General features: G+C 37.1%; 1 protein-coding gene across 4 annotated transcripts in view; it reads left to right on the top strand.

Moving 5' to 3' along the window:
• ANKS1A (ankyrin repeat and sterile alpha motif domain containing 1A) overlaps positions 1 to 17,470 on the top strand; it is a 343,365-nt gene that overhangs the window by 69,764 nt on the left and 256,131 nt on the right. For all 4 annotated transcript variants that reach the window (XM_053706844.1, XM_053706843.1, XM_053706842.1 and 1 more), the window contains exon 3: positions 15,983 to 16,139. In XM_053706844.1, the coding sequence (XP_053562819.1) occupies positions 15,983 to 16,139 (157 nt within the window). The remainder of the gene's footprint in view (positions 1 to 15,982; positions 16,140 to 17,470) is intronic.

The following is a 17,470-nucleotide window of genomic DNA, read 5'->3' as shown; positions in this document are numbered from 1 at the left end:
TTTTTAACACCTGTGTAGGGGTGGTTAAAACTTGACTGCAATCAGGAGGGGGATACACAGGTGCAGAGAGAAAACTGTCCCAGCTCTTAAAATATCCATTGATTGCAAATAAATACATACGATACCCTGATTACATGTTTTATTTGCAATTATTCATGCTCAGAATAATAATACATTTACACTATATACATAAAGTGGTATACATACAGAGATATGAAAGACAACATTGTTTAGAACAAAAAATGATTTTAGGGAAAAGATTTCTGACATAACACATATATATAAGTATGTGTAAAGATATATAATTCTAGCATTAATAATCATTTTAAAAAACATGCCAGGCATATCATGATTTCTAGAAATACAAATACACATTAAAGGGACACTGAACCTAATTTTTTTATTTTGTGATTCAGATAGAGCATGACATTTTAAGCAACTTTCTCATTTGCTCCTATTATCAAATTTTCTTCATTCTAATGGTATCTTTATTTGAAATGCAAGAATGTAAGTTTAGATGCCGGCCCATTTTTGGTGAACAACCTGGGTTGTTCTTGCTGATTGGTGGATAAATTCATCCACCAATAAAGTGCGGCCCAGAGTACTGAACTAATAAAAAAAAGCTTAGATGCCTTCTTTTTCAAACAAAGATAGCAAGAGAACGAAGAAAATTTGATAATAGCCGTAAATTAAAAAGTTGTTTAAAATTGCATGCTCTACCTTAATCATGAAAGAAAAAATTTGGGTACAGGTTCCCTTTAATTTATGTGAAAATATAATATATATACTTTTTTTGTATAACAAATACATAGAAAATAACTTTTTATGAGATATTGTTTGTTCAGGTATAAATATAGCTATTTTTTGGACATTAACAGATACAAAATAAAAGATTAGGTTTAGAGAAATGTGCTTGTTCATGGACAGGCATGAAATGGTATAAATAAAGTTGGAAAAAACAGAATATCCGCGACATTGATGACTCTTATTTATCAACAGCCCAAAGCTCATTGCACCGTATTCGACGCTCGTGTTTTTGACAGACTTTTTAATAAATAAGGCCGTCGTATGTAGATTTGCGGCAGCGATGTCTAGCGAGCGTATTGACTCCAGGGAATGCGTCGAGATTGACGCAATGATAAATAAAATTAGATAACACACTGGCGAATCGAACTCCAATAATAGCCAAAACCTTTCATACCTGGAAATTAATCCTAACCTCATTTCCTAACATATCATCAAGACCTTCCCCATTAACCTCTCTAATAGAAAAAGGGGAATTTACAGTTGAGCCCTACTTTAGAAACCATTACCCCACTACCTTTTACGTGACCTTGCAGTAGGTTCACTAATATCCAATGAAACCCTGCTATTACAATCGGAACTAATCACTCAAGGCTACTCATGTTTCTAAAACTGGTTCACATACAGACTGGTTCAAACAATATACTCACTATGCGTTTCTGGGTCACGCCCCTTTATCAGACACCTGATGAAGGGGCGTGACCCAGAAAGGCGTAGTGAGTATATTGTTTGAGTTGTTTGGCCAGACCAGTGGGTTGTTGCTCATTTTTATTGACATATTTTTATTTTGTATGTATTTGTTTTTATTGTGATACATTATAACCTCATGTCTAGTTCCTTTGCACTGTATTGATACATCATAAGTTTGCAAGTAGGCATTGATGTATTAGGATACAATTCACTTGCAACACATTCACCAGTGTTTGTACTGCTAATCAAGCTGTGATTAATCACTCTGTATAGAGGTTGCAACTATGTTTGCATTTTTTGTGTTTTATATATTTAATTAAACAATAATATTGAAACCACCAGGTTGTTTTGCACAATTATTTGTTAGTGCTGTTACTATTTGTTATTGATTTGTTTTTTATGACAGCGACAGCAAATTTTATTCACACTAATTATACACATTCACACACAGTGTTCACATAGTATTAGTGGCGATCTCCATTTTTTTCTTAAACAATAACAAACCAGCCATTGCTTAAACATGTAACTGTTTTTTATATAACTAACCTTTTGATGGATGGTCTGATATTTTGCAACAATTACTGTTTTACTCTTTATTTATTGTTCATTTGAGAAAACAAACTGACCAATGTATATTCGCAAACATGGAGCTGTGTCTCCAATATTGTATATCCACAATTTTCAAATAAAGTCATTTGTGAGTTGAGCTAGGTTTTCTTTTAAAAGGTCAATATGCAGGTAAGCTTATGTGCTATAGGGAGTAAAATGGGGAAATAAAATGAAAAGAGGTCTCAGGTGTGAAATTGTAGAAATAATTTAATGGAAGATGTGCATTTCACTCAATTGTATTGTATATATGAAACATGTGAGACTCTGATAGTTTGCATCCAGTTTTTTTGAAGCAAGGCAGATAATTCCAATTATCCTAATTTGTGAAGGAATAATCTAGATTTTATTAAAGACACAGAGACGAATATTTTGCTATCTCTTTCCTTTACTGTTTAATGCAGCCTTTAAAAGTTCATAACATATAACATCAATAAATATAGAAATTTTAAATAATAGAGAAAAAGTTAATTTTTTTTAAATTTAAACAGTATGACCAGTAGAGCAAAGGAGAGACTGGTCAATAAGGATGCAAGTAACAATCACCAACTGACAAATACAAAATATAACGTCCTCTTTCTTGCCGATGCTGTTGAATAGGAGGAAAAAGGAACAAATTTTAAAAATGCCCAAAAAACAAAAACAATAGAACAAAATCCAGAAGAAGAGTCTCAAAAACAGGAAAACAACTCTTGATGGAAGAAATTCATCCAGACGAAGCCAAGAAGAAACTTTTCTCATCCAATAAGAAAAGGTTTTGAAAGATGACTGATGAGTGGACGGAAGAAAACCTTCATTTTGTAAAACATCTTCATTGATTTGGAGCTATAAGAAAAAATAAAGGTAAGTAATAACATATGGGAGGGTATAACAATAAGGGAGGGAAAATATTCATCTGTGTCTTTAATAAAATCTAGATTATTCCTTCACAAATTGTGATAATCTGAATTTTATTACAAGCACAGAGACTTCATACTTTGCTAGTTTAAAGCTTATTAAGAAAATAAATTTAATGAGGCGTGTTGAATGGGTTTTAAATAAAACTGTTTAAAAATAGTCAGATGACCAATCAGCAGCGTTCAGAATTTGTTGGAGAGGCAGATTTCAAAAATGCTTTAGAAGCCGCTGAGCCTCTGACTGAATGTGCTGAAAAAGACATGTCAATACCAGCTTCTTTCATTACCCATTTAACCCACCTTGCAATAGTGGTAGAAGTAACAGGAGAGAAGGGAGAAACAAAAGAAATTAATAATTGAAAGGAAGAAGGTCTAAAGGAAGAAGTTCTAAATTCATATTCTTTTAAACATTTAACTACACATAACGCAGGTTCAGAAGGAAGATAAGGATAGAAAATAGAAGAAGTAGTAATGGTTTTTGTTCTGCGAGACAGAATAAAAGTGACTCCTTCAGGAGAAAAACGTTTAGAGTTAAAATCTAAAGCTTTAACATCAGAAACTCTATGAAAAGAAACAATACATAAAAGGGTAGCAAGTTAAGCTGATAATTGTTTTAAATATAATAAGTCATTAGAAGGCCATTTCTTAAACAGAGAAAAAATTAAATCAACGTCCCAAAAGAAATTATATTTAGGGGTTGGAGGACGTTGAAGTCTTATTGCTTTTAATAATTTGAAGATTAAAGGATGTTGACCTATAGGAAAATTGTTAACCAAAGAGTGGGATTCAGAGATTGCTGAACGAGAAACATTAATAGAACGGTAGGCTAAACCGGAGTCGAAAAGTGAAGAAAGAAAATTAATCACTTGATTGACATTAGCGGAAAAGGGATCCAAGTCCCTTTGAAAGACACCAGCTAGACCATTTAGACCTTGCTGCGTGGTAGCATTTTTTGGTACCTGGTGCAATGGAATTTTGAATGAGGAGTTTAGCTCCTTCCGAAAGTCCGTAGAGAGAATAGGGTTCCCTGATATCGTCCAGGCTACGAGAGTTAGAGTTTGGGACATAATGAGATTGTGAAAGTTCCCATCGGGATCTTTAAGAAGGTCCTGAGAGTGAGGAAGGAGGAGAGGAGGAAAATAAGACATTTCTAGAAGGGAAGGATACAAGGGTTGAGTTGGCCAAAGGGGGATGATTATCAGTAATGAGTAATAGAGATGGTTCTCGCAATCATTGAAAAATGAGGGAAAGCATAGGCGCCTAGTGGGGGCCAATTCTGAAGGAAGGCATCTGTCGATTTGGCCTCTGGATCTGGGCGCCAACTGAAAAATTGGAGCAATTGGAAGTTTAAACGAGAGGCAAATAAATCTATAGAAAAAGGACCTCTCAAATTTTGGAGAGAGAGAAAAATATTTTGATTCAGTTTCCAATCTCTCGCATCCCTCAGAAAACGAGATCCCCAATCTGCCGAAGTGTTGGAAAGGCCTGGAATATATTCCGCTCTGATTGATATGTTTTTGTCTAAGCAGAGGTGAATAAATTCCTTTGTGATGTTTGAAAGATCTCTGGATTTGGTACCTCCCAGGTGATTTAGATAACGAACTGCTGACACGTTGTCTATACGGAGCAGAATGGATATTGGGGCAGAAATATTTGAAAAACTCTTGACTGCAAAGGAACCTGCCAAAAGTTCCAGACAATTTATATGTAGTTTCATTCCCCTAAGAGACCATTTTCCTCCGGTGATACAAGGTCCGCAACGGGCACCCTAACCGGAATCGCTCACATCTGATTCTATCACTAGATCTGGAGAACTCCTGAAAATAGCTCTTCCATTCCAGGCTTCTATGTTTGCTAGCCACCATTGAAGTTCTTCTTTTGCTTCCGACGATAGGGGAATATAATGATTGTAAGAGAGGCCTTTCTGTAAATGAGAAATTTTTAGACAGAGTTCTCGATAATGTAGAGGAGCAGGAAAAATAGCCTGAATAGAGGATGAGAGTAACCCCACTGTTTTGGCTATTGATCTGATGGAGACTAGTTGATTTGTTCATAATTTTGTAATTTCTTTTTTGATGTTTTTCAATTTTTGAATTGGAAGACTGAGTGTTGAATTTAAAGTATCTATTTGGAAACCCAAAAAGATAAGGAAATTCGAGGGAAGAAGTATTGATTTTTCTTTGTTGATTAAAAATCCTAAGTTCTCTAAGAGTGAAATAGTTAATTTTAGTTGTTCTTTTAAAAGAACAGGATTCTGGTTCATGATGAGAATGTCGTCCAAATAAATAATAATCCGGACACCTCTCATTCTTAACCAGGAAACTACAGGTTTTAGGAGTTTGGTGAATATCCGAGGTGCAGAGGAAAGGCCAAAAGGAAGGCAGGTAAAACTCCAAAATTTGTCTTTCCAAACAAAAGTTAGATATTTTCAATGGGATTGATTTATTGGAACGGTAAGGTAAGCGTCTGAAAGGTCTAATCTTATTAACCAATTGTTGTCTATTAAACATTCCCTGAGAAGATGGATTCCTTCCATTTTGAAATGATGATAGACAACAAAAGAGTTTAGACTTTTTAAATTTTATTACAGGACGAAATTGACCGTTTTTCTTTTTCACCAGAAACAAATTGCTTATGAAAAGATCTAGAGAATAAGGAACTTGAATTATAGCTTTTTTGTTTGCTAAATTTGTTATTTCTTTTTGAATAAGATTTTTGTCCTGAATTGAAAAATGGATTGGATTTGGATAAGCAATTTAAATTGGAATGGAACTGAATTCTATCAGGACTCCCCGAACCGACTGAATCACCCATTGATCTTGAGTGATAAGAGTTCAATTTTGGCAGAACTGAAGAAGTCTTACACCAATTATATGAGGGAAAGAAGGAGAAGTCAGGAATTCTGTAAGATTTGAAAAAATTACCTTGTGGAAAGCGGGATCTCCCTTTTGAACGGAAATTTCTCTGATTCCAAGGACGTGATCTTGAGGGAAAGAACTGGTTGGAAGTGTCTTGGAAAGATCTTTGATTTCCATAGTAAGGTTGGAATTGTTGTGATTGAGTATAGGGAGGTCGTGAGAATGAACTACGGCCGGGAAAACTACCTCTGCTTCTCCCGGCCCTGTCAGAGAAATTATTATTATGAAAAATTTTCTTAAAAGAAGATTTAACTTTGCCAAGAGTAATAAAAGTACTAGCATATTTATTTAGGTCCTTCAAAAAAGAATCTCCAAAAAGGAGACCATCTTCATCAGAATTTAGTTTATTAGTGGCCGAATCTATCATTTTAATATCTATTTTTCTAAGGATATTTTTGCGTTGGTAACTGCGTTATCTGAAAATTCTAATAATTTAGTAATGGGACCAATAGAATCCAATAATTTATCCTGGCAGGATTTCCAAGACTTATCCATCCCTTTTTTAAGTTTGTAGCCAGTGGTACCTATAATCTTAAGAATTTTAGTGTCAATTTCTGGGGTTAAATGACTACTTTTTGGCAATAAAGGCCTATAGCATCCTGCCCTCATTTTGTTTCTTGATTTAGGTTTCAAAGGAACTCGAATATGATGTTCCACAAATTTTGCCATGTCTAAATCTGGACCCCATTCAGCTGATCTGGGGTGGTGTAATGAGTCCGGGTCAAACTTAATATTACCAAGGGCGTCTTTGAAAATAGGTTCATCCTCTTCTAAATGTTTTAATTTTTGTAAATATTTCTTAGGTTTCTTATTTATAGGTGAATCATCAGAAGAAACCGACTTATAATAGCTATCTGAGTCAATCTTTAACCGTAAGCTGTTTAGGTTTTGAAATTCCCAATTTTTCCCTTTTGGGATTAAGGGTCTTTTTGGCACATATTTTTCTTCCCCTGCCCGTGGGAAGGTTGGATTCCTGTAATCTTTGGTTTAGATTTTGAAATTAATTTTTTACTAGCTTGTATAGCAGAGGAATGTTTTCTTTTTACTGCTCTTTTAGAGCTGCTAGTTTTTTCTGTTAAAATATCAGTTATTTTGGACATCCATTTAGACATGGATGAATCAATCATGGATTGAACTTTATTTTCATCCAGATCTTTATTATCTGTTTTTTGAGACATATTTTATAAATATTTTTTTGACAGGATTAGAAATAAAATAAACAAGTAAACCAATTTTGTCTGACAGAAAACAAAAAACATATATATATATATATATATATATATATATGTATGTATGTATGTATGTATGTATATATATATATATATATATATATATATATATATATATATATATATATATATATATATATATATATGTAATATAAATTAAAATATTATATGACTAAATATATATTAATGTGAATTATATCTCAGGATTTAAATTTTTGAATTAGCTTAAAATATTTCAAAATAACATATTTTCTGAAAAGGTAGTAAAATAATGTGGAAACTAGATGGCGGCAAAGATTAGATTACAAAAGGAATTAATATAACTTGAAATGGAGACAATTTAGTATACATATTACAATGTAACATAAGAAAACTTCCTGAAACGATGTTTGCTGTCGGGATGGATGCGGATTGAAGGCGGGAAAACAGATGCGTCACGTCGTGAGACACTCCCACAAAATGGCGGCGGTCACGTTTGCGGACAGGCCAGAAAAAATGGAGGACGCAGGGAATCGCCCAAGGCAGGACAGCAGTTGGATTCAAAGCGCAGCGAAAGGGGACAAAAGCGCAAGCGTAAGCCACACAAAACACAAAGAATAGGTTAAACAGTATGACCAGATGAAAATACGAATAAAAGGAGAATAAATAAGAAAGTCTTAAAAAATGCAAATAAAACTCTAGACAAACAATAAGATCAAGGTCATCAAAAGAATCAAAATAAGCTATACAATAAAAATAAAATAAATAAAATAAATAAATAATTGTTTATTGAATATAAAATAAAATCCAAAACCAAATAAAATGATGATCATTAAAAATTTGTACTTATCTGTTCAACAGCAGCAAAAGAAAGAGGACGTTATATTTTGTATTTGTCAGTTGGTGATTGTTACTTGCATCCTTATTGGCCAGTCTCTCCTTTGCTCTACTGGTCATACTGTTTAAATTTTATTTTTTTTTAACTTTTTTTCTGTTATTTAAAATTTCTGTATTTATTGATGTTATATGGTATGAACTTTTAAAGGCTGCATTGAACAGTAAAGGAAAGAGATAGCAAAATATGAAGTCTCTGTGCTTGTAATAAAATTCCATAAACTAGGTGCAGCTCTAGAAAAGTCTTTCTAGGCAGAAATATGAGGCCAGAAGAGGAGGAAAAAGTAGATCTAGGGCAGAGTAAATGGCACGGGAAGGAGAATATTTGTCGGCAAAGGTAGAGCTATAGGAGGGTACAGTGTTATTGATAGTAGAGGGCGTTAGTTCATGTGTGTTATAGATAACATTGAGCTCACGCATGTGAAGTTACCTAGGAGTGAGCACTGATTGGCTAAAATGCAAGTCTGTCAAAAGAACTGAAATAAGGGGGCAGTTTGCAAAGGCTTAGATACAAGGTAATTACAGAGGTAAAATGTATATTAATATAAATGTGTTGGTTATGCAAAACTGGGGAATGGGTAATAAAGGGATTATCTATCTTTTTTAAACAACAAAAATTCTGGTGTTGACTGTCCCTTTAACAAGCACAATTACACAGAGCAAATTGTTTAAAATAAAATGAAGAAAATGACAGAACCTAATACTGTACTAGCATAGACCTTGGAGCTTTTCATAGCGGCCCAACCCAGGAGTTGTCTGTCGGACGCCCCAGAGGGGTGGTACGATGATGAGGCCCAATCCGACTCGTCGGAAGAGGCCCTTTCGGTGTCAGAGTCCGTGTCATCTAAACCCTCCGGCAGTGGAGGAACCCGGTTTTCGGTTTTAAAATGGAGAACTTGCGTTTTTTGTTAAAAAAGTAAGTGCTGGCTACCTTAGAGGTTCCGGAACCCAAACTACCAGAGGCACCCTCCATTCCTAAGTTGCATAAGATTTACAAGGTCAGGGTGGTTCCCCAGACCTTCCTGGTTCCTGTCAAGATAATGAACATTATTAAGAATGAGTGGGAGCGATTAGGTTCTTTCTTTTCCCCTTCTCAATTTAAAAAGCTTTTCCCCGTCACGGAGGCCCAGCTGGAGTTGTGAGGGACATTCCCATTGTGGATGGGGCCATCTCCACACTCTAAGCGCACAACGATTCCTTTAGAGGATAGTTCTTCGTTCAAGGAGCCTTTTGGATAAGAAGCTGGAAAACAGGATCCGTGGGTTTCTTGAGGTGGTCGACCAGGGCTACAGGATAGGGTTCAAGTCCTCTCCGCCCAGGGGAAAGGGTCTAGGGTATTACTCCAATTTGTGGTCCCAAAGAAGGAGGGCACGTTCCGCCCGATTCTGGACCTTAAATGTTTAAACAAGTTTCTGTCCGTTCCATCATTCAAAATGGAAATGATCAGATCCATTCTTCCCCTAGTCCTAGAGGGGCTGCTAATGACCTCTATAGATTTGAGGGATGCCTACCTTCATGTTCCGATTCACAGGGACCATGTCAGGTTCCTCAGATTTGCCTTGCTGGATCAGCATTTCCAGTTTGTGGCCCTCCCCTTCAGGGTTGGCGACGGCCCTGAGAGTCTTTACCCAGGTCCTGGGGGCCCTTCTAGCAGTGGCCAGATCCCAGGGCATTGCGGTGGCGCCCTATCTGGACGATATTCTGGTTCAGGCGCCGTCGTACAATCTGGCAGAGGTCCACACCAGGGTCCCGCTGCAGTTACTTCAATCTCACTGTTGGAGGATCAATTTCGAGAAGAGTTCTCTGGTCCCGAGTACCAGAGGGGAGTTCTTGGGCACGATCATAGACTCGGTGTCCACGAAGATCTTTCTCACGGACAAGCAACGCACAAAGATGGCGTCCAACTGCATGGAGCTTGAACGCTTAGTCTTGGCAAAAAAGGGTTTTGCGGAAAATGTGATTGACACTCTGCTTCAGGCAAGAAAACCGGTCACTCGTCGCATCTATCAAAAGGTATGGAGGACTTACTTGTCCTGGTGTGAGACTCATGGATACCCTTGGCACAGGGTGAGGGTATTCAGGATTTTGTCCTTTCTTCAAGAAGGATTGGAGAAGGGTCTCGCCGCTAGTTCCCTAAAGGGGCAAATTTCGGCTTTATCTGTTCTGTTACACAGGAGACTCGCTGATATCCCTAACATACAATCCTTTTGTTCAGGCTCTATCTCGAATCAGGCCTGTCTTTAAGCAATCTGCTCCTCCTTGGAGCTAAAACTTGGTACTTAAGATCTTGCAGAAGGTTCAGTTCGAACCTATGCATTCTCTTGACATAAAAATTCTATCATGGAAGGTTCTCTTTCTGTTGGCCATTGCTTTGGCACGCAGAGTTTCTGAGCTGGTGGCCTTGCAATATGAGCCCCCTTATCTAGTGTTTCATGCGGATAAGGCTGTTCTTCGCACTGGTGTGGGGTTTCTCCCCAAGGTGGTGTCTAACCGCAGCATCAATCAGGAGATAATCGTTCCTTCTTTATGTCCTAATCCTCCTCCTCCTAAGGAGCGGTTACTTCATAATCTGGATGTGGTTCGGGCCTTGAAATGTTATCTTCAGGCCACAAAGGATTTCAGACAATCTAACTCTTTTTGTTGTGTATTCATGGAAGCGCAGGGGTCAGAGGGCTTCTGCTACTACTTTGTCTTTTTGGCTGAGGAGCCTGATCTGCTTGGCCTATGAGACAGCGGGACACAAGCCTCCTCAAAGGATTACAGCTCATTCCACTAGAGTGGTAGCTTCATCTTGGGCCTTCAAGTATGAGGCTTCTATGGAGCAGATTTGAAAGGCGGCTACCTGGTCCTCCTTGCATACCTTCACTAAGTTTTACAAATTTGATGTTTTTGGTTTCTGCAGATGCGGTTTTTGGGAGGTTCTACAGGCTGTGGTGCCCTCAGATTAAGGGTCTGCCTTTTACCCTCCCGGTTTCATTCAGTGTCCTTTTAGAGCTTGGGTATATGTTTCCCACAAGTAATGAATGAAGCCGTGGACTCACCTCCCCTTTAGATGGAAAACATAAATTATGCTTACCTGATAATTTTATTTCCATGGAGGGGGAGGAGAGTCCACGGCCCCGCCCTTATCTCTGATGGGAGGACCTAAATTTAATATTCTCTTCTGGCACCATTTATACCCCAACATTTCTCCTACTGTTCCTTGTTCCCTCGGCAGAATGACTGGGGGATGAGGGGAGTGGGGGGAGGTATTTAAGCCTTTGGCTGGGGTGTCTTTGCCTCCTACTGGTAGCCAGGTTCTTAATTTCCACTAGTAATGAATGAAGCCGTGGACTCTCCTCCCTTCGATGGAAATAAAATTATCAGGTAAGCATAATTTATGTTTTTTTAATCACCCTAGACATATACAAAACAGTCTGAGGAAGGAATACTGTGCTGTCCCGAAACGTCACAATAAACCACGATTTTGTTTGAACAGATGACTGAAGTCCAGTGAGTGCTTACTTTTGACTATTTGGATTTTGTGTGTTATACACTTATAGCACCCTGGCAGCTGCCTTAAATAGGCGAGAGTGCATCTTCTACTGTGTATGTGTGTGTGTGTGTGTGTGTGTGTGTGTCTATATCTATATATATGTATGTATGTATGTATGTATGTGTGTATGTGTGTATATATGTGTGTATGTATGTGTGTATATATACTCACCGGCCACTTTATTAGGTACACCTGTTCAATTGCTTGGTAAAAAAAAACGCGCCATTACAAAATTGCCCCTGCTCTGGCTGACAGCTGGAGCGAGCTACATTGAGTGTAATGGAGCGGTCGGGCCGGGCTGTGACTAGACAGCTGCACAGATGCGCTCTGAGGGAAAACCAGACCCGCTCAGTAGAGCACAGAGGGCGGGTCTGAAAAACCCTCTCTCTTTTAATAAAAATTCACAGGCAATATTATAGTATATAAAGCTAGCACTAATATAATGTTATATAATTCTGCACTATGTGCAGAATTATATAACATTATATTCTAGGTTTACTGCCCCTTTAGTTGAAATATTTTTTATTAATGTTTCACATCAAAAACATCGTAATATTACAACATGTATCAGTTCAATTGCATAGTATCTCTCATCCACACTAGGATGAAAGGAAAAATAAACAATACACGTTGATCATTGCATTTTCTCCTTCCTTTCTATTTCCTCCCACTTCCCCTTTTCTATTCCCCCCCCCCCCCCCAACAATAAACTTTTTATAACTGAATAAAACTTTTAACTGTGAACCTTTCCTATCGAGCAGTGTCGTTATTGTTAGGAAAATCTTTAAAGCATGTTCCTCCAGACAAATAAAAGCGTGAACTATCTGTTAAGATGTTTAGCTTAAAAGTATCATCCTTATGTGGGAGTAAGTGTAACAGGTGTCCCCGACCCCCTCTATTTATTTAGAATCCAAGAGGACCAAATTTTAAGAAAGTTTTCTGAAGTACCTTGCATCCAAGCTGCTGCTTCAGACATATGATATATGTCTTCAATTTTATCCAGTACCTCACTCCACTCTGGGGCCCCCACCTTCCATTTCCTGGCTATACAAATTCTAGTAGCTGTGCATGCTATATTAACCCATTTGTTATTGGAGTGATTTAATTTGTCTAGGTGAATGTGTAATAAGGCCTTCGCGGGTGGGAGTATGAAAGAGTCATCTAGAACTCTCTTAAATAATTGTGTAAGATTGTCCCATATAGGTCGTATTTTTGGGCACCCCCACCACATGTGTTGGTAAGTACCTAGCTCTGCGCAGCCCCTATAGCACAACCTATTATTCTGAGGCGTATAATGTGACGTTTTTAATGGCGTCAAGTACCATCTGTGTGCCGTTTTAATCGAATTTTCCACCAGATCTGCCCCTATTAGACCTTTGCCCAGCTCTGAAAAAACTTGTCTCCATTCTACCTCACTCAGGGTTAAGCCTAAGTCTTGTTCCCATTTGTTATGCAACAATGGCTGTGTTATGTTTTTCGCTTCTTGAATCGCCAGATATAAGCGTGAGATCATTTTTTTGTTTCTACCAGGTGTTTACTGCCCCTTTAAAGGGACATAATACTCATATGCTAAATTACTTAAAGGACCAGTCAACACTGTAGATTTGCATAATCAACAAATGCAAGATAACAAGACAATACACTCAGCTTGAACATGGTATAATAAGCGGTACATACACACGAACAGAAGTTTACCATATTCAAACTCATGTGGACAAACCGTGGTGTGACTAAGGCACCCTGTGTGAATATCTGAAGTCTGAAAGCTATGTTGTGGGGTGTATATGGCCTGAAACGAGTCCCAGTACCCCTGCCTAAAGCCAAATGACCACAATGCTCAAACAGCTGATGATCTGCCATTACAGGCCTGAATGAAAACCTGTATAGTGGTCTCCCAACTCTTAAAGGGAGATAATACTCATATGCTAAATCACTTGAAAGTGATGCAGTATAACTGTAAAAAGCTGACCGGAAAATATCACCTGAGCATTTCTATGTAAAAAGGGAAGATATTTTACCTCACAATCTCCTCAGCTCAGCAGAGTAAGTTCTGTGTAAAAAGTTATAATTTAGCTGCTGCCCAGCTGCAGGTAAAAAAAAAATATGAAGAAATGAACTGCAGCCAATCAGCATCAACAGTGCTGAGGTCATGAACTTTCTTACTGTGATCATGAACTTTTGACTTGACTCTCATGAGATTTCATAGTAACCTTCCTTAAACTGAATAGGGAAATAAGATGAGTGCACGAGGCTCAATCCCTTACCTGTCCCGGGACAGACATACTGATTTGCTGCTTAGAAGCCCTTTACAATGGGATGTGGCTACTGAGGAACTTTTGAGGTAAAATATCTTTCTTTTTTACATAGAGATGTTCAGGTGATATTTTCTAGTCAGCTTTTTACAGCTATGCTGCATCACTTTCAAGTGTTTCAACATTTGGGTATCATGGCCCTTTAATATTATTATTACTATATGTTTTTGTTTGCATATGGAATTATGCATTGGTGTTTCATAAATATTTTTAGGCTGTTTGCTGTAAAATGTTATGAATCTCTAGATTATTTGAGTGACAGATGGTTAAAGGGACAGGAAAGTCATATTGACTTTTCATTATTCAGATAAATCATATAATTTTACGACACTTTTACATTTACTTCTATTATCTAATGTTGTTCTCTTAGTATTCTTTGTTGAAAAGCATATAAACATATCCTCATTAACAGCAGTATACTACTGGGAGCTCAGCTAGGTCCAAGTAGTACATTGTTAGCTCTGGAGACTTAAAAGGGACACTAAATACATCTTATAAGGATGGTATTGAGGTTACTCCCCGCCTCCCTTTTTTGTATGTATGTTGCCATGTTGAAATTTAGCTTTCACTGAAAACCAGTTCTGACCTGTTTGCACATGTGCAGTAACTACTTTAGATACCTGCTGTGTAACTTAGGTTCCGTGCATGAAATGTATTTAGTGTTTACGTCCCTTTTATATGTTTGCATAGGGTTAAAAGGACAGTCAATAACAAAAATTGTATTTAAAAAAAAAAAAAAAAGATAATCCCTTTATTTACCATTCCCCAGCCAGACAGTCAGATAAGAGGTGGACGCAGACTCTTAGCAATCAGCCTATGAGCCTACCTAGTTTTAGCCTTTAACCAAAAAATACCAATAGAAAAAAGCCTATTTGATGAAAAAGTAAATTGGAAAGTTGTTTAAAATTACATGCCCTATCTGAATCACGAAAGTTTAACTTGGGCTATTAAATTATTTGTCTACAAAAATCCCCATAAACTTCTGTTGAAAATCATAAAAAAAAAAAAAAAAAAAAAATCTTAAGGGTTGGGATTAACCCCATAGTTATATATAAATAACAGAACAATAATAAAATGCATATTACAGCATTTTCTTCTTGCACTTTTTTTTTTTATATTCAACTGTTTTTATTAAATTTTTAAAACAGGAGTACAAAGAATACTGTTGTACGTAAAGTTTTCAACAAATGACTACATACATAAGTGGTTATCACTTTGTGGAAATATACACAGTTTACTTCGTCCTCTGATATAAGGCTTAACAAAGCAGTTAGTTTCGCTCCATAATTTGGAATAACAATACAGTGTTTCACATATTAAAGTTAGTATTACAGTGACAGCAGACCCATGTTATGACTTTCCTTGTTCCTGGATGTATAAGATATCTGCAATAAAGTCTTGTTTACCTAAAAAGGTGTAGTGTATTTTTTCTAAAGATAGGATATGGTCTACTTCTTTCAGCCACATGGAGAGATTAGGGGTTAGTGTTGTCTTCCAGAACCTGGGTATATGGCATTTGGCACAATTAAGCATACACCGAAATAGCTGTCTACGGTAAATGCAAGGTATAGGGGAAGTGTCGTGTAGTAGAACTGCTCTAGGAGAGTGTGATGCTGAGCCCTAATGTAGTGTTTATACATTTGGTGATATCCTTCCAATACGGTTGTAGGATGGGACATGACCACCAGATATGTGAAATGGTTCCTGTTCCGCCACAGTGTCTCCAACATAAGGAGGAGGAATTTGGGCAGATACTATGTAGTCGGTGTGGGGTTAGCTACCATCTGGATAATAGCTTGTAGTTCATTTCTCCAGGGGATGACTTTTTGGTTTCCACAAAAATGTGGTTCCATTGGGTTTAGGGTGAGATTAAACTCTTTTTCTCGTTTAGCTATATATTAAGGTTGTTTGGTAGAGTATGAGCCTCTGAGTAGTTTGTATATGATGGAGATGTGGGATCTTGTCGTGTCTGAAGTCGTCTTCTTGCACTTTTATGTTGCTTTAAGAGGTGCACAATATGTTGACAACACCAAGTTAAAATTGAATATGTGGAAATCAATATTTACAGAAGTAGAGCATAAATAATCTTTTTGACCATGTTATGATCTTATACTTGCAGGGATGTTGTGGAAGTGCTCTTGCGGAATGAAGCTGTGACAAACATTGCAGACTGCAAAGGATGTTTCCCTCTGCATCTTGCAGCCTGGAAGGGGGATGCTCATATTGTTCGACTTCTCATCCACCATGGACCTTCTCATGCGAAGATCAACGAACAGGTTAGAAGCCAGCAATACTCTTGTCTACATGTAATGCTAGCTGTGTGATAATTGCTACATTCCTTTATATGACAAAGAAATGTAATCTTAAATGGACACTGAACCTACATTTTTTTCTTTTGTAATTCAGATAGAGCATGCAATTTTAAGCAACTTTCTAATTTACTCCTATTATCAATTTTTCTTCGTTTTCTTGCTATCTTTATCTGAAAAAGAAGGCAGCTAAGTTTATTTTTTTTTTTGGTTCAGACTCTGGACAACACTTTTTTTATTGGTGGATGAATTTATCCACCAATCAGCAAGAACAACCCTGATTGTTCACCAAAAATAGGCCGGCATCTACACTTACATTCTTGCATTTCAAATAAAGATACCAAGAGAATGAAGAAAATTTGATAATAGGAATTAGAAAGTTGCTTAAAATTTCATGCTCTATTTGAATCACAAAAGAAATAATTTGGGTTCAGTGTCCCTTTAAAGGTATATGAAACCTAAATAATTTCTTTTATCATTCAGATAGAGCATGTCATTTTAAGCATCTTTTCGGTTTACTCCTATTATCAATTTTTATTTGTTCTTTTGGTATCTTTATTTGAAAATGCAAGAATGTAAGCTTAGAAGCCTAACCATTTTTGGTTCAGCACCTGGGTAGCGCTTGCTGATTGGTGGCTAAATGTAGCCACCAATCAGCAAGCGCTACCCATGGTGCTGGTTTTCAAATAAAGATTCCAAGAGAACAAAGACATTTTTTTTTATGTAAGAGTCCATGAGCTAGGGACGTATGGGATATACAATCCTACCAGGAGGGGCAAAGTTTCCCAAACCTCAAATTGCCTATAAATACACCCCTCCCCACACCCACAATTCAGTTTAACAAATAGCCAAGTAGTGGGGTGATAAAGAAAGGAGTAAAAAGCATCAACAAAGGAATTTGGAAATAATTGTGCTTTATAAAAAAAAAAATCATAACCACCATAAAAAATTGTGGGCTTCATGGACTCTTGCCAATATGAAAGAAATGAATTTATCAGGTAAGTTCTTACATTAATTGTTTTCTTTCATGTAATTGGCAAGAGTCCATGAGCTAGTGACGTATGGGATATCAATACCCAAGATGTGGAACTCCACGCAAGAGTCACTAGAGAGGGAGGGATAAAAATAAACAGCCATATTCCGCTGAAAAAATAATCCACAACCCAAAATATAAGTTTATTCTTTAAATAACAAGAAAAACTTAAAACATCAGCAGAATAATCAAACTGAAACAGCTGCCTGAAGAACTTTTCTACCAAAAACTGCTTCTGAAGAAGCAAATGCATCAAAACGGTAGA

The sequence above is a fragment of the Bombina bombina genome, chromosome 3 (assembly GCF_027579735.1).
Source record: "Bombina bombina isolate aBomBom1 chromosome 3, aBomBom1.pri, whole genome shotgun sequence".
Lineage (NCBI taxonomy): Eukaryota > Metazoa > Chordata > Amphibia > Anura > Bombinatoridae > Bombina > Bombina bombina.
This window is presented reverse-complemented; position numbering and strand designations above follow the sequence as displayed.